The sequence below is a fragment of the Triturus cristatus genome, chromosome 12 (assembly GCF_964204655.1).
Source record: "Triturus cristatus chromosome 12, aTriCri1.1, whole genome shotgun sequence".
NCBI lineage: Eukaryota > Metazoa > Chordata > Amphibia > Caudata > Salamandridae > Triturus > Triturus cristatus.
Genome location: NC_140595.1, coordinates 297,769,049 through 297,792,045, shown reverse-complemented (window position 1 = coordinate 297,792,045; position 22,997 = coordinate 297,769,049). Strand labels below are relative to the sequence as shown.

Here is a 22,997-nt window from a genome sequence, read left to right as displayed (position 1 = left end):
CTGCATAGTGGAAGTCTCTGTAATCTATCAAGTTGCAAACTTGGGTCAAACGATTCGTATAAACAGTATGTAATTTTCATTAGCCAAACTAGTTTTCGCCATGTGTCATCCACAAATTCCAATACTTCAGCCTTAAATGTAGTGGCCCTCCAGGTTTTACGTTCCAAATGGCCCATGTGTACAAATTTGTATTTTTTTCGACTACAGCTCATTGTTTAACTCCGTAAACCACAACAGATTGAAAAAGATATGATTGGGTATGGACTGCAACTTTTTAGCATGGATTACCAATCTTTCCCTTGATACTGAGGTATTATGGTAAACCTAAAGATTTTTGCTTGGAGCTGAAAAAATAACAGCAAAGTAAAATCATCAAAGAATGCTGTTCCTCTTCTCCCAAAGCGGTACAAAAGTGGGTGGTGATGGACGGAGCATCAGAACCAATCAAACACTCACACCCAGTCAACAGATCTGGGTTTGATCCATCACCGTTCTTTAGCCCACTCTGCCACCCCAGTTCAGACATGATCATATGCAAATCAGTCTGACCCTATGCCTCATGGGAACAGTCCAGCCTGAACTGCCAAGCCATGCCTTCCCTGGACCGGAAACAAGCTTCCTAGGACCGGTTTCTGGCATTTCAGCCGTCTTCAGCCAGGCTTGCTTGAATCCAGTGGCAAAGTGAGCAAGGGACTCGCGTCTGAGCATACCCTGCCAACTTATGGCGAACAAAGCGGTACAAAAGGGGGTGGTGATGGACGGAGCATCAGAACCAATCAAACACTCGCACCCAGTCAACAGATCTGGTTTTGATCCATCACCGTTCTTTAGCCCACTCTGCCACCCCAGTTCAGACATGGCCATATGCACTTCATAAGCAGCTGATGTAGCGCATGATATCGGCATGCCCACATTGAGATTCTTATAATTAGATTTGTTTGGTTTTTAGTGACTTGCATCTATTGCTAGTATTTCCCAGCGTGTTTGGGTTGCAGTTCATTTTTGTGCCTGGTGTATTTCCTCTTTACCTTGCGATCCGTGTTTTAACTTCTTGTCCAAGTTTAAAAATTAATATTTTATTAATAAATAACAATTAGAACATTGAGTATAACTAAGGGCGATAATTTTTTAATACTGTATTCCTTTTTATTTTGTAATAAATATATAATCTTACCAGCACATTATATTACTAAATATGTGTAGATATATTGATGTTTATGGGAGTAATTGTGTCACTACAGGCATGTGAAGTTAAATTGCTTCACATCGAGTATTTTTTTTACCAAAAAACAGTGAATTGTTTGGACTTAATATTAATAGGAATAATTATTACATTTTAATGTCCTTCAAGCTGGGTTGCGCTAGAGGAGTCTATTCGGAACTGAGGCTAGTAAGAGGCATGTGTGTCTGTAAATACACATGCTGTGAATACTCCTGTTAGTGTTGGGCTTGGATGTGTGCAAGTTGTGTTTCTAAAAAAAAAGTCTAAATTACAAGATACAGTAACTTCACTTATTGCTGGAAGTGCCCATGGGCATCGGCTCCATTGTTATATTGTTTTCTTTCCGCTGTCGGGTTTGGACATATGTTACCAAGCTCTTGATCGACGTTGTTGCATGATGTCTCAATATTTTCCTATGGATCTATTCTTTTGCTCCTGAATTAACTAGCCACTCTTAAGTAGGTGGTTTCTGACTAGAGGCATGTTGGGATTGATTGTTAAATCCTTAAAATTTAAAAATGCTAACATTTCAGACTCTTAGTTATCTCAAAGTTCCAGTTGAGTAAATTCTAACTGAATGCTAATTTAAGGTTGGTCTATGTTTTTATTTTTTATTTTTGTAGTCTTCTTTGTTTAATCTCCGAGTTAGTAGGATATTGAATGTAGTTTATGACTAGCAGTACACATGCTTCCAATAAATGGTTATAAATACTGGACTTTTATTTCAGATGACCATTTTATTAACCCCTTCGGTGCTCATGACGGAATGGTTCCGTCATGACCCACGGTTGAGCTGTGCTCATGACGGAACTATTCCGTCATGACCACGCCCGCGCAAGATTCCGTCAGCACAGCGGCGGAATCTGCGCAGCATCGAAGGGGTTAATGGTTTTGGGGACAGTGCTGGTATTCATCCAGTCCTGTATTTCCATTGAGATATATAGCTTTGAGTAATATTCTTTTGAACAGTCTCCCTGTTCTGTTGGACTAGAGACATTAATATTTTTAATTTTCCAAGTTTCCCAATCTCTGTTTCACTTCTTGGACTATAGTCCAAAAAGGCCAGACGCTGATCTGCTTCAGCTCCCCGTTTTACAAGATTTGCTGGGACGATCTGTTTTCTCAGGTTTGCTCTCAATGTGTTTCACTCTCGTTTTTGGATAGCATAAATCGTTCTTAGGCATTTCATTGCCAAGTCAGCCAGCAAGAACATTGTTTTTTGTGTTTTTTCTTTAAACTATTTTTTAATTCTCCACAGCATTCCATCAGTTGCATTTGTACCCTAAGCATGGCTCTCCTTGAACATCAAGTTATTGCTTCCATCACATCTGTTGGTTAGCAAAGGGTCATTAAAAAGTAGATGGTGACACATATATATTACATATGTTTTATTCCCTCTCCTTATTTTTAGTAGTAAGGCCCTTTAGCACTGTCAAAAGGTCGCACCCTGTTGGTGGTCAGTCTCTTCTTACTAAATTGAATGTCTGTCATTAATCTGTTATAGGCTTGTTCAGGGTTCAATTCTTGCAGGTCTGAGACCCCAGTTTTCTTGGAGATGATCATACTAATATGATCTAATGTTTATTGTTGTCATTGGAGATTCCTCTCCTCTGATAACTGGAAGAGTGGAATCATCAGCCACTACATTATCTTTAGAGGTAATGTTATTTCTAGATGTAAATAGGTCAAAAATTGGTCTTTGAAAAACATGAATGTGTGCCTGGTTGTGCCAGTAAATGACGCCTAAAATCAAGATAGTCATATTGCCTTTTTAAGAATTAAAGAAAACTTTCTATTTACCTCGTTTTGTTTACAACAATTTGTTGTCAGATTGTGGAACTTAACTACTTCGTATTTTAGTGTTTAAATGCTGCGCGTTTAGGTGTCTATGCTAGAGGTGCGTGTAGTCCTTCTGCATAAGGTCTGCCTTTTCTCTGTAAGAGGAGCTTATGGGACCACTGACTGCGAAGTACGTCGTGTGTTTGAAAGCTAATCTTGCCCAGCTCCTGAATGTCATACACGTTGTGGACGTTGTAAGAAAACTTGTACTGCTGTTGCATGTGCTGTATCTGTGTTTCTGTGCTTCGGTTAATACGAGTGTTCTGTGCTCAACCTTTTTATATGTGAGTTGGTATTGAAGATTGTACTGATGCTTTTTGTGCTTTACCTTTTTAGCGTAAGTGGGGGAAGCTTGCTGCCTGTGTTGTAACGTGTCTGAAGATTTCCCTGCTGATACTGTTCTAGAACAGTTGTGTCCGATGGAGAAGCTGTAACAGTGACCTCTGTTTAGTTACAATGCCTCTATAGTAGTCCTGGGTGGTGAACTCCGCTCCATTCGCGGAGTTTGTGTAGTTTTCCGCACTCCTTGAAGTTCCGAAAAACTACGCTTAGCTGAGTTTTTTTTTTTTTTTTCCCTTGCTCGTCAACTTATTCTCGAGCGGCAGAAAGCAGTGCCCTCTTGCGCTGTGCGTGATGCCATTCGCACTGATTTTACAGGGAGGGACAAACGCCAGGTTTTTGTTGTACACGAAACTCCATCCAGGCCTACTCTATAGCTTATACCTTCCATGCCCTGTGTGCATATTCAAGTATACTGCTGTATGCCTGGGCTGCATCTGTTCTGTTAGAGGGAATTTTGCGCTGGTGCTGTGTGTGCTACACCCGAAGACCACATATGCTACGTTAAAGCCACAACTATTGCTTTTGCTAATGCTTGCTTTCATGGTTTCTGCTGGGCAACTGCTTCTGTTCTTGTTTAGAATTGACTGTAGGGTGAAAGTTGAGTAAGGAGAGAGTTAGTAGCTAACTGGAGCTGTGGCTGGCAGATGAACTGTCCATCTGGGTCTGTGGTTCGCCATTGCAGATGGCAGAGAAACTTGTCCTTAAAGGTCACGATGAGCTTTGTGCCCAGGAGGAGCACCGCCTAGTAAAATGGGTGAGTGCGGAGTAGCTCAGAGGTCCTTTGAGGGAAGTGGTTTGTAGACCATCGCTGTTTTGATTAACCACCTTATAAAGGTTTTATATGTTTACTGATCTGCCAGTCTGGTTAGGTATTAACATGCAAATGTTTGTGGCTTCTGTTCTACACTTCTCGTATTGTATATCTAGTCCTTTTTCATGGCCCCTTCCCTTGAGGCTTAGCTAGGTTCCCAGAGTGTTTTCAAAGAACTATCAGATCGGGGCTACCCTAACAATACTTGGGGAATGACTCCAAAGGTAGGTGGGGTTGTCTAGGTGGGGGTGCTTTACAGTGCTTCTTATCACTTGTAAGATTTATTGTCCCCTGATGAGCCAAGACCGTATTTGAACTTGACGATGACTAGAGAGTGTTTCTCTACCCTGCTAGCTCTCTTATTTCAGGAGGGGTCTGTTGCTAGGCAGCTCCTGCTCCTTTATCTTAGCAATCTTCTGATATTTCCTGTGGTTCCTGATCTTCTATTCCATCTAGGAGGGCTTATTCTTGTCCTTTTCTTGCCATTTGCTGAACTTGAGGGCGTTTATGCTGAATCTCTAGTTTAGGTTGTTTTGGGCATCTTGGGTAAAATGTAGCCACCATGTGTTTGGCTATGAAGAATTTCACTGGGGGGCAGTTGGGTGTGATGCTGTTCTGGCCATGGCTGTGAATTTAACCCCATTAACAACTTTGCTTCACAAATTTCTGACTTTTTTTTTTATTTGTCTGGTACAATGATATATATATATATATATATATATATATATATATATATATATATATATATATATATATATATATTATTCACCGTCCCGTCTGATCTCGGAGTCCCGGAAAAAACAGGTACAGACCACAGCGTGTTGAAGATTTCAGTGCAGTTTATTGCTCAAGTTGTCAGCAATTTTGGCATAGTAGCAGCATTACGCGTTTCGACAGTAAACTACTGTCTTGATCATTCATATATATATATATATATATATATATATATTTTTTTTTTTTTCTAATCGGGTGGTAAGCATTGTTTTCACAATTTTTCCCATCAGTGTGCTTAAGTAGATTTTGCATCTTTTTTTGGCCTTGGTCAGAATTCTGTGTCGGTCATGCATGGCTGGATCCATGCCAGATTTTTAGCATCTCCACATTTAGATAAATGTAATTATCATGAAAATCTGGCATGTCTTCTACCAGGACATGGTGGTTCTTCGGACGGTTACATACTTCATTCCATTGGCCCCAATGTAGTTTCATTCAAATCTAGTGGCAATCCTTCCGATGATTTGACCTAAACCCCATGCTGCTATCAGCTGAAGAAACATTACGCAATCTAGATGACTTTTGAGTTTAGATTTTACATGAAAATGGCAAATTCAGTTAGCGTCTCCAAAGCTCTATAAGGTTTGCATTCTTTATAAATAAAGCAGAAACAACTAAAACATCACGCCTGGAAGTGTTAAAGTAAGTTGTCTTTAAACTGAAATTGCCAAAATGTCAAAAGGCTTCCTTTCGGTTCACAGCTTTGTATTGGGATTACATTTTGCGGATCACAGCAGAGGACTATTACTGTTGGGGCTAGCATTAGACTTTGGGTCAGGACTTTAGTTTGGCCCAGGGTTTAGCATTGGGTTCTGGGCTAGGACTAATCATATGGTGACCATATGGTGAGCATTATGGTTCGTTTTAGCTGTTCAGGTTAGAGATCGTCTTACAGTTGTAGTTTGGGACAAAGGTAAGTTTCAGGGTTAGCAATATGCATATTGGCGTTGGTAGGGGTAGATTTAATATTGGGTTTCATCTCGGGGCTATCTTTAGTCACAAGTTTAGCATTTGGCTTAGCCTCAGGGAGTGGTAGGGTGCTGTGTTTATATTGAACTTTAATCCATTATGTTTCTTAGACTTTATCGTCATAAAAATATTTATTAATTTTTTGTACTTTGTACATGTCAATCCTTTTGTTTTTATTGCAACAGTGGACGTTGCAGTTTTATCAATTTTGACATGCGTCCCTTTCACGAGGCAGTAAAACATTGCATGCTTCCATTGCCAAGAACGCAGTCTCGTGCATCTCAAAGCCCAACATTTCAGGGGAATTACGGGTCCTCTGAGACTTCATTCCCTCAGACAAAGACAACATCATTGGCATTCCGAAGACCCGTTCCCATAGCAGACATTTATAGTGCGGTAACCTCTGTCACTCCACATGCTTTGACGAGCATTACCGTCTAATAGGAAAGTATGTTATGGCCCACTTTTTTACTTGAAGCCTGGCTGAGCATTTGTCGTCTTACCCCTCGCAGTATTACAAGCCATGAATCGGCCGGACAACCATTTGGGAAGTGGACGAGGCAGGATGACCGAGTAGGGCGAAAATCTGTTGATGAGGACACTGTTACTTAGTGAAGAAGCTCTCCCTCCTCCACTATGAAGGGATGCCCTTTAAAGTGGCAGGACTCTTTTAGAGATTTTTTTTCTTGCCCTGGGTACAGATGCAGCTCTTCCATATTTTTTTTTTTAGAGGGTAAGATCTGGGGGGGGATGGGGGGGGTGTTAGAATAGCTTGAAAAATATATACACCACAATGTTATACCAATTATATTTTGTAGCTAGGAGGATAGGAAAAATATGCTCCACCATCACTTACGACTCAAGAGGTTGATCAAAAAAGAGGAAGCGGCTCTGTGTGCACCAGGCGTTCCTTGAGCAGCCTCCTTTGCCTAGAAACTACAACAGAGTCCGTTAGGTGGATGTACAATCCAGCCAACTAGGTTCCGACTCTTAAACGTGGGCAACAGGGCACCATCCCTGTCAGCCCATCCGGTCACATGAGCGTGCGGCCCGGGATGGGCTGAGTTATTTAAAGATGGCCGCTCGTGGGAATGTGGCTTGCTATGGAAGCAGGTATGCCATGCTCTGTGCGAACAAAAAAACAGCAGAGGGATACTAGAAATAAAAGTGGAAGTGCAGGAATGAATGAAAATTAGAGAAATTGAAAAATTGAAAAGGCCAAAAAATAGAAACCTAAACATTTTATTTCAGTGTGTAAAAGCAAATAAAAATAGCCAAGAAAAATGACTTGCTTTTCAGTCAGGCAGTGAATCCGTGCCTAGTGCAAGATTTTCATGTTCTCTGATCCCAAATCATACTTGTGGTACGGTATTAAACCAAGGCAGAGTAAATTGCTTACATCCGTAGAGAATGTTACAAAGGTAATTGGAAGGACACAATTACAGTGCTTATCAAATTAAAGCCAGGAACACATACAATGCATACCCCATAAACTAATTGCATTTCCCCATAACCATTCTGTTGACCATCAGCTAAGAGTAATGGGCATCTGGACAAGTGGAACGCACAGTCCCTTATTCACAAGACTACATGTAATTTCTCTACTCCCCCCATGGAATTCAGTTTTTTTAGAAATTGAGTCATACCCGCCTTATCTATTGGCAGGCTAGACGTTGCATGATTGTACACTGGTTTTCTCCTCAGTCAAAACAAGGCTCGGGCGATTTACTTTTCATCTAATTTCTTGAGGACTGTGGTTGTGTGCCACAAAATGTGACACGAGGGGCATAGGAAACTCTACATCTGATCCATCTCCTGTGTTGGCATGTACGCCTTTTTTACCTGATGTGTAGTTTGCTCTATATAAATTAGTCTACATTGCCACCAAACGCAATAAATGTCTGATGTACAGTTGGAAAAATAAACGTCGGCTCTTGCTACACTGTGCCTTGTTGAAATGTTTGAGAGTTTACAGGGACTTTACAGACGAAGCAATTGGAACATTTAAAATGACCTAACACTACTGGCATTCCCAGATTTACTTAATAGCATTTCCTTCTTGTCATTTTTGTGGAAGCATATAAATGAATTCCAAGTGAGCCAATGTTTTGTTTACGTATCAATTTTCTGTAGGCACACTCATCTATGGTGATGAACATGCACGTCAACATATACATGTGCCTGCGGAATGAATGTTGCATCCTGACATGTACATTTGTATTCATGCCACTGTGCCTTTTTGTTGCTGCTAATATTCAACAGCATTGGAAAAGCTTGTAGAACTGTTGGCTTTGCTAACTTGTTTCATGCGCCCTGCCCCTTCATCCTCCCCTCTCCTCCGCTTTATTCTCTTCCACTTTAATCTCCTCCGCTTTATTCTCCTCCGCTTTATTCTCCTCCGCTTTATTCTCCTCCGCTTTATTCTCCTCCGCTTTATTCTCCTCCGCTTTATTCTCCTCCGCTTTATTCTCCTCCGCTTTATTCTCCTCCGCTTTATTCTCCTCCGCTTTATTCTCCTCCGCTTTATTCTCCTCCGCTTTATTCTCCTCCGCTTTATTCTCCTCCGCTTTATTCTCCTCCGCTTTATTCTCCTCCGCTTTATTCTCCTCCGCTTTATTCTCCTCCGCTTTATTCTCCTCCGCTTTATTCTCCTCCGCTTTATTCTCCTCCGCTTTATTCTCCTCCGCTTTATTCTCCTCCGCTTTATTCTCCTCCGCTTTATTCTCCTCCGCTTTATTCTCCTCCGCTTTATTCTCCTCCGCTTTATTCTCCTCCGCTTTATTCTCCTCCGCTTTATTCTCCTCCGCTTTATTCTCCTCCGCTTTATTCTCCTCCGCTTTATTCTCCTCCGCTTTATTCTCCTCCGCTTTATTCTCCTCCGCTTTATTCTCCTCCGCTTTATTCTCCTCCGCTTTATTCTCCTCCGCTTTATTCTCCTCCGCTTTATTCTCCTCCGCTTTATTCTCCTCCGCTTTATTCTCCTCCGCTTTATTCTCCTCCGCTTTATTCTCCTCCGCTTTATTCTCCTCCGCTTTATTCTCCTCCGCTTTATTCTCCTCCGCTTTATTCTCCTCCGCTTTATTCTCCTCCGCTTTATTCTCCTCCGCTTTATTCTCCTCCGCTTTATTCTCCTCCGCTTTATTCTCCTCCGCTTTATTCTCCTCCGCTTTATTCTCCTCCGCTTTATTCTCCTCCGCTTTATTCTCCTCCGCTTTATTCTCCTCCGCTTTATTCTCCTCCGCTTTATTCTCCTCCGCTTTATTCTCCTCCGCTTTATTCTCCTCCGCTTTATTCTCCTCCGCTTTATTCTCCTCCGCTTTATTCTCCTCCGCTTTATTCTCCTCCGCTTTATTCTCCTCCGCTTTATTCTCCTCCGCTTTATTCTCCTCCGCTTTATTCTCCTCCGCTTTATTCTCCTCCGCTTTATTCTCCTCCGCTTTATTCTCCTCTGCTTAATTCTCCTCCGCTTTATTCTCCTCCCCCTTTTCTTGCTTCACCTCCTCACTCTTAGTTGTAAAATGTATCCTTTTTGTTGTGGACCCCATTCTGACCCCCATTTGACAAGTTCTTACAGACTCTAAACATGGGCTGACCAGTGCACCACCATTTGCTGTCCCATTGTTGCTGCATCCTTTCTCATTACTGCCCTTCTGTGTGACACTTTCCTGCACCAATCTATTTCCATTGGATTTGGCTTCTGTCCTTTATAAAATACCTGTATACCCTCTTGCATAGTGTTAGTTTCTTGCCGTGTGTCTAGTGACTGTTCTCCGCTCCACACGTCCGGTCACCTAGTACCAAAAGGGCCTTCTCTCTGGAGGATAATTGAAGTCTGATGCTAGTCCCACTTTGTTTGTGCAGGTCGAGCAGTCGAAGGTTCTGGTGAAAGAAGGTGGAGTTCAGCTGACGCTAACCATTGTAGACACTCCCGGCTTTGGTGATGCAGTGGACAACAGTAACTGGTGAGCCATCAGATTTCTGGCCTGCAAGGAATTGTCCCCACCAGCTGGTCTCCCATATCTGTAGCTCATGCAATGAAGTTTCTTATTGATTTTAACTCTACCTTTCTGGCTCTTTTTATATAGGCCAATCCATTGCCGGTTCATCTCCTATGTACCAATAAGACTTCCTCCTTTAAGTGTCCTTATTTAGTGTTGCTGGCTGACTGTGTTGTAAATTTGGATGATCCTCTGTAAAGTTTTTATTTAAGTTGTTTTGTGTCCAACTTATACTCTGAGTAGGCCTTTGCAGATCCTGCCCCTGTGCTTTTTAAGACCTATCGATGGGGGTTGGCTCCTTAGGAACACCTTTTTGTGAGTCCTCGGATTGTGTGTCTCGTACAGTGAGGAACTCCTCCCCTCTTATCTCGTTATGATTCAACTTTCTCTTTCAGTTTGTCTCTTTTAATTTTCATATATATTGATGCAGTATTGTTAATTGAGATGTTTACATATTTTTCACTCCCACAGCTGGCAGCCTGTTATTAACCACATTGATAGCAAGTTTGAGGACTTCCTGAATGCAGAATCTCGTGTGAATCGTAGACAGATCCCAGACACACGTGTGCACTGCTGCTTGTACTTCATTGCACCATCAGGACACGGGTAAGTTCATTGCTAATCCTGCATATATCTATGTTGTTTAGTCTGTGGTACATTTTCAATTTGGAAATGTTTCTGTACTTTTTTCCCTGTAGATTGAAGCCGTTGGACATTGAGTTTATGAAGAGGCTTCACGACAAGGTGAACATCATCCCGCTAATCGCAAAGGCTGATACAATGACACCTGAAGAGTGTGCATGTTTCAAGAAACAGGTGAGCAGGAGGAGGTGCGGATACAATTGGAATATGGGGGTTTAAAGAAACTGGCGATAGTGGAGGACCGATAAAGGTTGGAGGGGTTTGACGACTGACATTCTACAGTGTGCGTTGAATGAGAATTTTAAGACTAGCCAGGAGAATAGGAGAAAACATCACGAATGAGCAATTACAAAAACAAAAAAACCCTCAAATATTGAGACTGTGAGAAAGTGTGCAGGTATTGGGGAATTACTCTGTCCAGCGCCATCCAGTTAGTGCTTGAAAGTAGCTTTTTTATTGGACAGTATCTACCATAAAGCATCTGCCGGTCTAAAGTCTCACGGTCTCATCCCTTGCCACTGTGTATATTTCACCCCACCATACCCTATTCCTCCTCCCATCATTACACAGTGGTATTGTACTCTGGTGTCCTTTCTAGAGTGTTAACTGTGTGGTTGAGTTCCTTTTATAAAGTGTTTTGAGTAGGTCACATTTTGTTTGACTATACTTTTGCATTGCGTCCCTTTCCTCTACCATGCCCGTTAGACCTTCCCACATCTGGGCCTGTTGTCCGCCTAGACATACTGATGTATTGAATCTTAGAGTCATGGGGATTTAAATCTATTTCTGGCATGGAGAGGAATCTCGAGCAGCATAAAAACTTTAATATTCTCATGCTATATATTTTTTGTGTTTTTAGATTTCCACAGAACCTCTGGTTTGCCACTCTAGGTCTTTTAATAGGTTTCTCCTTGGTAGAGTTAGGTCACTGGGGTTTTGAAACCAGTCACTTTATTTCTTTCTACCCTGGACCTTTTTAAAAGGCCCTCAGTTACTAAGGTGTTTTTTTTTTTCTTTAAATATTTTCGGGTATCAACAATGCTTATTTTAAGTGTATAACTGAAAATAGTATTTGTCAATATTGCAATTTTTACCTTTGCTTAATTTTGATTAATTTGATGCTTTTAAATGCCACTCTTAGAAATTTACTTATCTTTAGTCCCCAATCAGAAAAACATTAGAGGGTTTAACTCGTCTATTATTAAACAACAGAAATAAATACCAAAGAGATTCATTAAAGCATTGCTTTGCTAAAAAGCACAGATCTAATGGAGTTTGCACATCCCTCTTAATGGCCACTAAAATAAAGCCTTCACAAATGTAAGATTGCCTCTGCCATCCACCACCAGTGCCTGCCTTTTTATGGTTTGCTTGTTCTGGTCCATCATAACCATCGTTCCTCTGGAGAAAGGACTGTGAAAAGTATCCAGCTTATTTTGTATTGTTAACTCTTCAGGCATTTCAAAAATTGTATGCATTTTAAAACAAATTATATGATTTCGCTCTACTACTTTTAAAATGTGCCTATTGGAGGCTGCAAATGTGCTTTTTTTGTTTTTTTTGTTTTTTTTAGGGGGGGGGGGGGTTAATAGTACGCTGTCCATCGCTCGTGGTAACCTCACCACCTGCTCTGTAGTCTATCAAAAGCCAGTCTGAATACTTATGACATTGAATTTACTGAAGCACATATAGTGTTCCATCCTCAGGGCCTGGGTGTTCGTATTTCACTGCTCTCGTTCATGCATGTTTAGAGCTCTGCCTCCATGATTTGTCTTGAAATGTTTGTGGTATAATCCGATGTGATGCTGCTCAGTGTCCCTTCCAAATGCTTCTCTTATTTCTCTGCTTATATGATTGGTTGCCCATCGCCTGCCTTCCACACTACTGCCTTCACTGACCTCCAAATAGTGATTGTTAGCCCTCCCTCTGTGGCCCAATTTGTTCTTTGTTCATTTAAGCCTCAAAGATGGCATTGTATCATCCACAGGCTCTGAACAATTTTCAAAATTTTAAATCTGTTCTGGCTTGGTGGTTCAATCCTCTGGTGTGCAGGTTTCTGTAGATGCAAGTTCACAACTGCCTTGGAATGGGACTTTGATAGTTGGATTTGCAGCAGCATTTCTAAAGTGCTTCATTGTCTAATTGTGGATAGCAGCACCTTGCCAAAAGAGACGTGGCATGCGCATGAAGTCAGAGTTAATTGTTGTACTTTTCACATCAAGCTGTTTGTTAGTTCTTGGAGGTGTCCTCTTTGTACAGAAGCCTGTAAAACCAAAAGCGTTTATTTATGGAAAAAGATGGCTGTAGGATTTATGTTGCAAAATGTTGTGATAAAAGTAAACTTATTATTGCGTCTTATTTGTAGCCTTAACAGCGAGAATTTTGTCTTGTCCTCTCCATAACTCATGGTCTCCATAACACATCTCTAAAGTATGGGACATCACGTACACAAATTGCACAGATTTAGCAATTCCATCTCGTCTTTTGGTGTTCTCAGGATAAGGCATTCTCCATCCTTGGTTCTCAAAGGATCTTAACGCTGCAATGTAGCTTCTGATTTATACATAAAAGTGATGGATGGAGTGCTTGAATTAATCTCAGCCACTGATAATTACTCAGGCTGCATCCCAGTCCGTTGTTGTTTTGCACACCATGCTGCCTCAGTTTGGACCCAGCCATATGCAAATCTGTCTTGACCCGGGTTCAGAAGGAACAGTCCTGCCAGAACCGCCAGGTCAATTCCTTCCTGATCTGATAAAACAGTTGTAGCGATTTTCAACACTTGGATAGTATTTTGTTCACTTCATAGATACTCTGTGGCTTTGTTGGTATTTGACACGCAGGATGCATGAAGTCACTGCACACAGGTGGTGACTTCACTAATTCTTAACTTTTAGATTCCAAATTGGCTTGGAAGTTGGTCTGTACAGGTCCTCACAAGTGGATAAGATAGACTGGTATCAGATCATTTACAGAAGGAAAGTTGAGTTACTACACTTTCTGGTTGTTTGGTTCAAACTATTTAATACTCTCAGTTTTTGTTTAATGCTTGATTAGTGGTCAATTTATATTAATCGGTTTACTGTACATTCTCCCAGTGGAAGGATCTGAAAGGCCCGAAACACATTGGGGACAGGGTTCAGTACTTAAGTTGACAATTGGCAACACCATGATAAAGAATGCTCGTATGAAAACACTTGGAAACCCTAAGAAATATGGAGATATTTCTTTAGTCTGTGTTTTTTTTTTTTTTTTTGAGCTGTTGAGCATTTGAATGCTTTAATACACTGATTTCATTAAAGTAAACTAAGTTTGGATGAAATGTTGACTTTGATATTTACTTTATAAAAACAAGCCTTTGTGGCTAATTGGAGGCTGTGTGTCTTGGGACTTTTCTGAAATTGTTGATAGCCACACTGCTCATCTCATTCACCACGCTGGTAGCAGGAAAGGTGCAGAAATTCTTCCAGGCATGGCGAAGAATAGCATTGAATAGGTGTTTTTACTAGATACAGTCAATTACAGCCATTGGGTAGATTGCATCGTTGCCACCAGTAGCACCTCCAGGCACTTGCAAGCCTTCATACAGGAACTAAACAAATTATTGTTAAGCCATAGTAGAAACGGCACCCCACAACAGAAGGAACCTGGCGTTCTACTCCAGGTTTTATCCTCGTTCAGAAAAATAATATAGATTAGAGATCCATTCTAGTTCTAAGAATAATGAACATATATAAACCAGCATTGGCAAGGCAAATGGGTCTCGCCCTTGCAAGAGTTATTGTCTTTTGCAATGTGTTTTTAGTCTTGTTGTACACCAGTGTGGCTGCTGATCAGCATATCTAAAAGTGTGGGGTGAGGTAGATAGGAGTGAAGTAGAGTGGGTTGGGGTAGGTGGAGTGGGATAGATTGAGGGATATTGTAGTGAGTAGAGTGGGTACATTGGAGTGGAATTGGATGCAGTGGGGTAAGGGGGTAGATTGACCAGGGGTAGATTAGGGTGGATTACGGTGGACTAGAATATAATGGGTGAAGTGGGGTATATTGGGGTACGTTTGAGTTGGGTGTGATACATTGGGAGAGGAGGGTAGAGTAGATTGGGGGCGGAGAGGGGGGTAGAGTAGATTGGGGGCGGAGAGGGGGGTAGAGTAGATTGGGGGCGGAGAGGGGGGGAAGAGTAGTGGGTGCTGCGAGGGGTGGGGGCAGAGAAGGGGTTGTAAAGTAGAGTGGGGGGCGGAGAAGGGGTGTAGAGTGGGATGAATCTAAGTGGAATGGATCGAAGTGGGGTTAGTTTGGAGTGAAAAAGTAGTGGGGTATGTTGGAGGGTTAGATTGGTTTAGATTATGCTTGAAGGCTTCTCTCTCGAGTGAGAAACAAAGTTGAGTTGCTTCATTTAAGAGATAATCACGAGGCATTGGGTAAAAGTAAGGAAAAAGTCCTTCTAGGGATCGTATTATCCTATATTTCTCATACCACAATGTCGTCTAAGACTGTGACCTCTGCAAGAAGAACTAGACCTACAGTGGAGAAAGTAAATGGCCACTAGAGCGATTGTGTTCAAGATACAGGCAGGATCAGAGATGCCATGCTTTGGTGGAAAGATGAAGCAAATGTCTATTTAGGTCAGAAGTTCTACGAGGCCAAACCTTACTTTTATTTGCCATCAGACTCCTCCACGAAATTTTGGGTAGCACATTTAAAGAATCTCTTTGCAAGTGGATTATGGTATCTGCAGAAACAAAAGCTACACAAAAATATGCTAGTGTTAAGAGCGGTGAGGCTTGCTCTGAAAGAACTTTTATCCCTTCTACAGCAAAAGGACGCTGTGGTAAGAATGGGCACCATGACTGTTATATTCTGTCTGAAAACAAAGGGGATCAAAATCAGACACTTTTCTTGAGAAGCACCAAAGTTAAGACTTTAGGTCCTGTGGGACACCCACTGTTTGAGAGCGGAACCTCAGCAGGAAATACATTGACTGCCACGATTGAGTGGAACTCAGATCAGTTAGATCTAAGATTCCAGAAGTCATGCTAACTCCAATTTAATCTTTTTGCCAACCAGCACCAAATGCCGAAGCTTTGCAGGCAGGTGGTGGTACCCCAACTCAGTGGGAGAAGCATTTTCGATCCCCTGATTAAGGAAACTTGTTCTGGTGTGTCACCAACAAAGGTAATTCCAGGGTTCCTTATTTACCACTAGAGTAGTAAAGGTCATGCAAGGTTGGCTTAAAATCGATCATCCCCTTACCAGGGGGTCCACAATCATGAGAATTAAATACGGTCTTAGGCCAACTCATCAGAGAGCCATTTGAGCCAATATATAAAGCATCTGTTCAAATGTTATAATGGAAAACGCCCTTCGTACTGGCTGTAGCATCCACCAGAAGGATAGGAGAAATTCGGGCCTTTTTAATAAAGCCACCATGTATTAAATTTGACTAAAGCATGGCAACTTTGTCAACCAATCCAAAGTTTATTTCAAAAGTTCCTACATCTTTTCTCCTCAATGAAAATATTAATTTACTTACTTTTTTTAAACCACAACTATATACAGTGGCTGAATGAGCCCTACACTCACTTGACTTTAAAAAATGTTTACAATGTTATAATAGCAAGACAATAACAATCTGGAAAATGGACCAGTTGTTTCTCCCATTTTGAATTTCAAATAAAGTTGTCCTCTGTCGAAGCAAAACGTATCTATATGGATTACTCCCTGCATATTTTACTCTCATGTCAAAGCTGGCAGGACCCGGAGATTTAAAGTCATAGCGCACTCTACGAGGACATGGCGGCAACGGAAAATACTGTTTGCTTGAGTTCTGCTATTGATCCACCTGATCCTAAAATCAATTACCACAATCGTGATGTTTACTGGAAAGGCGTTTCTCACTTGTTTCATTTAGCATTGAGTGACTGCACCCCCACCTCTAGGATTGAATCATTACTACACCAGGGATCTTCTACTCATTAGGAGTACCTCTACCCTTTGGGTGCTTCCATTTATCTCCCTTCATCCTGATGATGACTCCTTTTTAAGTAACTTTACGGGGTTGAAACGTCGACAGAACACCAGTGGACTGCTATTTAAATTGGTTTGGAACATTTTGTTCTTTCAGAGTACAATTTGACAACCAATGTATTCAAGTCCGTCACTATCTTTGTACATGTTTGTTGTATAGCAATTGCACACTTTAAAGTAACTTATCTGACTTTCACTGCGCCGTTACATTGTTGGGAGCACCTTGCTATTTTGAATTGTCCAAAGAGAAGTGTAACTGGTATTCTGTAATTGTCTTTTCTTTCTGGTAGTAAGACATTGCATAAACATAATAAAAACTGATATTTTTGCTAAAAACCAATCTCTCTAATGGTTACGTAAGGTTACCAAGGAAGTTGAGGTTGACACGTCCCCCCCCCCCACAGGGACCACACTTTCTTTTAAACAAATTGTGAGAACTTGTTGTTTTGATATCATTCGGAGCTATGCTGTCTTCAAGCCTTCAACTTCTTACCGTGACACAATGCTAATGATTTAAGATTAGGCAGTTTTTGCCGGTTTCACATTATTTGCATTTTACTGCCATCTAGTGGCCCGATCTGGAAATGTCCATATTAAAAAAAAAATATATTCTCTACTGGTGGTCGCCAGTAGATAGTTATAGTTAGGACCTATTTTCCATAGGAAATCCGCAACATTCTATTCCCAATAAGTCTGGCGCCGATTGACTTATCTTCGCAAAATTTTTCCAAACTTTTGGCCAGCTCCGCTCCTACCCTGAAAGTTTCGCGCTGATTCGTCAAGCGGGGGCCGACAAAAAAGGGGGATCCCAAAACGCGTTTTCCCCATGCAATTTCCCATAGGACATGTCGTAGCTACAGCCCGAACTGCTGAACGGAATTACACCAAATTTGGCAAAGAGCTAGTCCTCAGTTCAGACTCGTGCCTTTTGCTTAAATGGTGTAAATCTATGCAGTAGTTCCTGAGAAAATTAGAGTTTAAAGTTAGTGATATCTATGGTCGAGGAGGATCCGCGGACCCTCCCCGCCCCCAGCGCACACCCTGCCGTGCACGAGCTGAATGCTAATTGCCTGTCAACACTCCAGATCAGAAAGTGTTGGCAGCCATCTTGTGCCTCGGTGGAACTGAGGCACAAGAAGCCCCCCAAACAAATCGCAAAACGCGAAAAGGGGGCAGGGTAGAAACAACCTGACCCCCTAGGCCTGCTCAGGGGGTCCCACAAGGACCCCCAAGGCCAAAAAATAAATAGATATTTTTTGTTTAAATCGCGGGATGCGCGTAGGGTCCGCACATCCCGCTGAGGGAAAGAAAACCAAAGCGCGGGCTCCCGCGCTTCGTTTACAAGTCCCGGGGGCAATTTTTCATAGTCATGGGGGGCCCAGAGGGGCCCCCCAGCCCCGGGGACCGCCACCCCCGGGGCTTATTTTAATGTATGCGGGGGGGCTCATGGCCCCACCGCAGCCCCGGGGACCGCCACCCCCCGGGGCTTGTTTATTAAAAAAAAACCTGTGTGGGGGCTCAAGCCCCCCCCCCACACGCCCCGGGGACCGCCACCTCCCCAGGGCACTACATGTTTAAAGTAGGGGGTCCGATACGGAGCCCCGAGGACCACCACCCCCCGGGGCATTTACTTGGGAGGGGGGCCGCGCGGCCCCCCTCCTGAAACCTTGTCGTGGCCCTGGGGACCGCCACCCCCCAGGGCCGGCTCCTGCAGTGTCCCGGGGTGCCCACCCCCAGGACACTGCTGTTTGCAATGGCAGGGCGGGAGCCTCGCGGCTCCCACCCTGCCATTGCAAACTGCTTTGCTATTTGGAAGAGAGAGCAGGGAAACCTGCTCTCTTCCAAATAGCAAAGCAGATTGCTTTTCCACATGGGGAGCAGCATGTTAGCTGCTCCCCATGTGGAAAAGCAATGCCGTCTCCCGCAGGAGGCGGGGAGCCGGCAGGCTGTGGGGGGGATTGGGGACCCCCCCCCACGGTCCCCAACGGAGTCCAGGCCCCGGGGAATGGGGTCCCCGGGGCCAGTAGTGGCCCGGGAGGGGTGCCACGTGGCCCCCCTCCCCAAAATGTATATTTTTTTAAACGGCCCTGGGGGATGGGGACCCCGGGGCCAAAAGAGGCCACAGGAGGGGGGCAAGGCAGCCCCCCTCCAAAAAAAAACCCAAAAAGGGCTATGCCCCGGGGATGGGGTCCCCGGGGCAAATTAAGGCCTCAGAAAGGGGAGTTAAAAAAAAAAAATAGGGGGCAGGCCCTAGGGAATGGGGTCCCCAGGGCCAAAAAATAAGAAAAAGGGAGCTTCACAGCCCCCCTTCTTAAAAAAAACAAAAATATATATATATATATATATATATATATATATATATATATATATATATATATATATATATTTTGTTTTTAAACTGGATCGGGATGAGGCCACGCCCCCTCCTTTCATCACTCTGCAAACGCGCCACCTGGCGCGTTGGCAGAGGGGGAACGAATTCCCCTTCAATACTGGGGGTCCCTGGGGGCCAACTAGCCGACCAGGAACCTCCAGCAGTATGCGCCAGGGGGCTGCGTTGCAGAGAAGTGTAATGATGCCACGCCCCTTTTTACACCTCTCTGCAACACAGCCCCGTGGCACTTACTGGAGGTACCTGGTGGGCTAGTTGGCCGCCAGGGGACCTCAGGATTCAAGGGGACTTAATCTCCCAACTTAAAACGCGCCACGGGGCGCGTTTGCACAGTGGTGAAGGTAGGGGGCGGGGCCTGAGGTGATACTGTGCAAACATGCCCTGTGGCACGTTTTAAGTTGTGTAATTCATTCCTCTTCAATCCAGAGGTCCCCTGGGGGACAACTAGCCCACCAGATACCTCCACTAAGCGCCACGGAGCTGCGTTGCGGAGTGTTGTAAATAGGGGCGTGGCCTCTGAACACCTCTCTGCAATGCAGCCCCCTGGCGCATACTGGAGGTATCTGGTGGGCTAGTTGGCCCCCAGGGGACCTCAGGATTGAAGAGCAATTAATTCCCCAACTTAAAACGCGCCACAGGGTGTGTTTGCACACATCACCTCAGGCCCAGCCCCCTTCCTTCACCATTGTACAAATACTCCTCTAAAATCAGCCAAACTACGAATTCCGATTTACTCGCCTGTAATCAGGAGAGAACCCAGTGCTGCATCTTTTAGCCCAGCACTGACTCTGAAAAGTAATTCTAAGCGTACTTACCAGTAACTTGTATTTCCTTCCATAGGAATCCATTGTGTGGTTTTCAGCAGAAAGGTTTCTAAGTGTCTATTTTCACAAACCAAAAATATTCCTAAAAAATCGTCTGTATGACCAACACATTCTTTCAACTGTTTACAGGAGGTTGGCCAGTGCTGGATCCAGGATCCACCACTGAGTAAGAAAAAGTAACGATAACACTACTTACTTGCTAAGTGAATTTTCTGCCATAGGATAACATTGGTGATTCTATGTGAAAAAATTTCTTAAGTGGCCACTTTTAAAATACAATAATATTCATTAAAAATAACTACTGTAACCAAAACGTTTTTACTCAACTATTTACAGGAGATGTCCAATGACTGAATCTAGGATCCAGTCCTGTGGTTAGAAAAGTAATCCATAAAGTAACTAATTTCATTTAACTAGAAATTCACATTGAGCTCAATGTTGCTTTGTGTTTGAAATTGGGTTGGCCATTGCAACAACTGTAACTACTGTACTTAAAAGTCTGTTGCCTATTTGCCAAGTATTTAAACTAAAGTAATTCATTCTGAGAAAGTATATTTTGTATTGTAATGTATAATGTAATTAAAAAAAATATCTAAAAATAAATAGTTTAAAAAATGTAGTAAATCAGTATAAAAAAAATCAGTATAACAATTAATACATTAAAAATTGTCATTTACAAAACCTTTGCAATTCACTGAAAAAACCATAGGTTTCAGGCCTGATATAGTTAGGAATTACCATTTAAAAAACCTTTGAAATTCACTGAAAAAACCATAGGTTTCAGGCCTGATATAGTTAGGAATTAGCATTTAAAAAAACTTTGAAATTCACTGAAAAAACCAAAGGTTTCAGGGGTGTTATAGTTAGGAATTGGCATTTAAAAAACCTTAGAAATTAACTGAAAAAACCATAGGTTTCAGGGGCCTTTTAGTTAGCTGGAGATTTCCCTCGTACAAAACCATTGAAATTCCCCCGTTATAGTTAGTTCAGCTAACTATAACTCGCGCCCCCGCAATGCACTGCTGATGACGTCCCATATTACATCACTCATGACATGGTCCGAGACATCACTGATGACATCTGAAATGACATCACTGATGACGTCATCCAGTGAGTGTGTTTCTGTAAATTTTAAATATGTTTAATATATATATATTTAGGGAAAAACCTATGGAAGAATGAGTGGGTGTATAAGTGTGTGAATGGATGATTTAGTAGGTGCGTGACTGACCATAATTGAGTCATTAAATGTATCTTACTGCAGACTAGTGACTAAACTGTGTGAATGTCTGTATCTGTCTGTCTGTTGGTGTATAAGCGGCTGCATGATTTTGTGAATAGCTATATGAGTGTCTCTGGGTTATTGATTGGTTGTCTGAGTATCTGTATAGGTGCCTGGGTGTTTGTGTGGGTGGGATGTGTGTGACTCTGTGCATACATGTGTAAGTGGGTGATTCTATGGGTGCATGGTTGCAAGAGTGCATCTGTGATGGACTGTATGGTTGGGTGAGTGTATGTATGGGTGTGTTAGTGATTGAATGTATATCTCAGTGGTACATGTGTGAGTAACTACATATGTGAAAGGCAGTATATGTGTGTAAGAGTATATAAGTGGGTATATGCAAGAGTATGTGATTGTGAGTGGCTGTATGGATGAGTGTGCTTGTATGAGTGATTGTATAAGAGCATAAGAATGTGGTACTATTTTTATGAGTAAGTGCACATGTGTGTGTATAACTGCATAGGTGAGTAAATGGGAGTGTGATTAATTATTTGCATGACTGACTAGGTGTGAGAGTACCTCTATGGATGATTGGTGGGGTGTGTCTATGTAGGTGTATAAATGCATATGATAGTCTTGTACTGAGTGACTGTAAGAATGAGTGACTGTACAGGTGAGTGAGTGGATGTGTGTGTAGATCTACGAGTCAATGAGTATGTAGTTATTGGTATTGGAGTATCTATGGTTTTGAGAATGGACGTTTGAAATTTTGATTGAGTATATCAAAGGGTGTGAGAAGATGCACTAATTTATCACATGGATGACGTCATCAGTGATGTCATCAGTGATGTCATCAGTGATGTCACTGACCATGTCATGAGTGATGTCATCAGCAGTGCATTGCGGGGGCGCGAGTTATAGTTAGCTGAACTAACTATAATGGGTGAATTTCAATGGTTTTGTACGAGGGAAATGTCCAGCTAACTAGAACGCCCCTGAAACCTTTGGTTTTTTCAGTGAATATATATATATATAAATATAAAAAAATGTATCATTCTAGCTGCGGATTCAGGAAAATCGGATGTCTTCCATAACTTTGTGCTGGATCCCGATGGGACTCCGGGAACAGGTTTACAGCTGAGAAAATTGTAGATGGCTTCAACTAATCCAAAATGTGGCGGCAAGTCTGGTGACTGGCTGGAAACAAATTAAAACCTATTTCCCCTACATTTAGCCAGTTACATTAGCCCCTTGGTGAGGTCAGTTCAGTTTATCTCTAACAGTTATTCATAAGACAATCTTTTCCCATTCTTCCACTTTTCGTGCCTTTAGATTGAGTATAGTCCAAACTCCTCCCTTTATCAGCAAATGAGTTTTATTTGGCATATTCCTACTAATATTAAGGCCCGATCGTGATAAAGGGCTCCTGTTAAAATTATTAGACAGGTTTGGGAAACGTTACTTGTTTATCGTCATTCACAGTCGTCTGTTTAGGAAGCACTTAAAATGTGGCTTAGCTCCCTGTAGCTGCTGATCATTCTCTACAGTTGATATTTTTATGGTTCTGTAGTACCATGATGCTTAAACGTTGGAGCGCTTCTTGAAGAGCATAACAGAATCCCTTTTACTCTGCACCTTCTTCAGACTTCTTTTTTACTCTCATGATAGGATTGGAAAATTTGCAGCTCCTGACATTTTAATGCTCCTTGGTTTTGATAAAGGACATAGTGATGGTTATTGGTTTGTGTTTCAGGTAAAAGTCTGGTAGAATGTGAACTGTAATTTTTTTTCTTTCTACCACATTTGGATGTTTATGTTGATGACTAGGATCCCTTTTGGGTTTTGTCTAGGGTTCTGAAACAGTCTGTAACTGCTGAGCAATAAATGACTTTCCATGGAACACAATGGAGCATACTGTTCAGCCTGTGAGAAGTAAGG

At 42.2% G+C, this 22,997-nt stretch overlaps 1 protein-coding gene across 1 annotated transcript in view; it reads left to right on the top strand.

Moving 5' to 3' along the window:
• The window catches only part of LOC146775913 (septin-7-like), a 164,342-nt gene that overhangs the window by 116,358 nt on the left and 24,987 nt on the right, over positions 1–22,997 (top strand). The window contains exons 4-6 of the mRNA XM_085636941.1: positions 9,819–9,919; positions 10,427–10,561; positions 10,654–10,771. Of these exons, the coding sequence (XP_085493067.1) occupies positions 9,819–9,919; positions 10,427–10,561; positions 10,654–10,771 (354 nt within the window). The remainder of the gene's footprint in view (positions 1–9,818; positions 9,920–10,426; positions 10,562–10,653; positions 10,772–22,997) is intronic.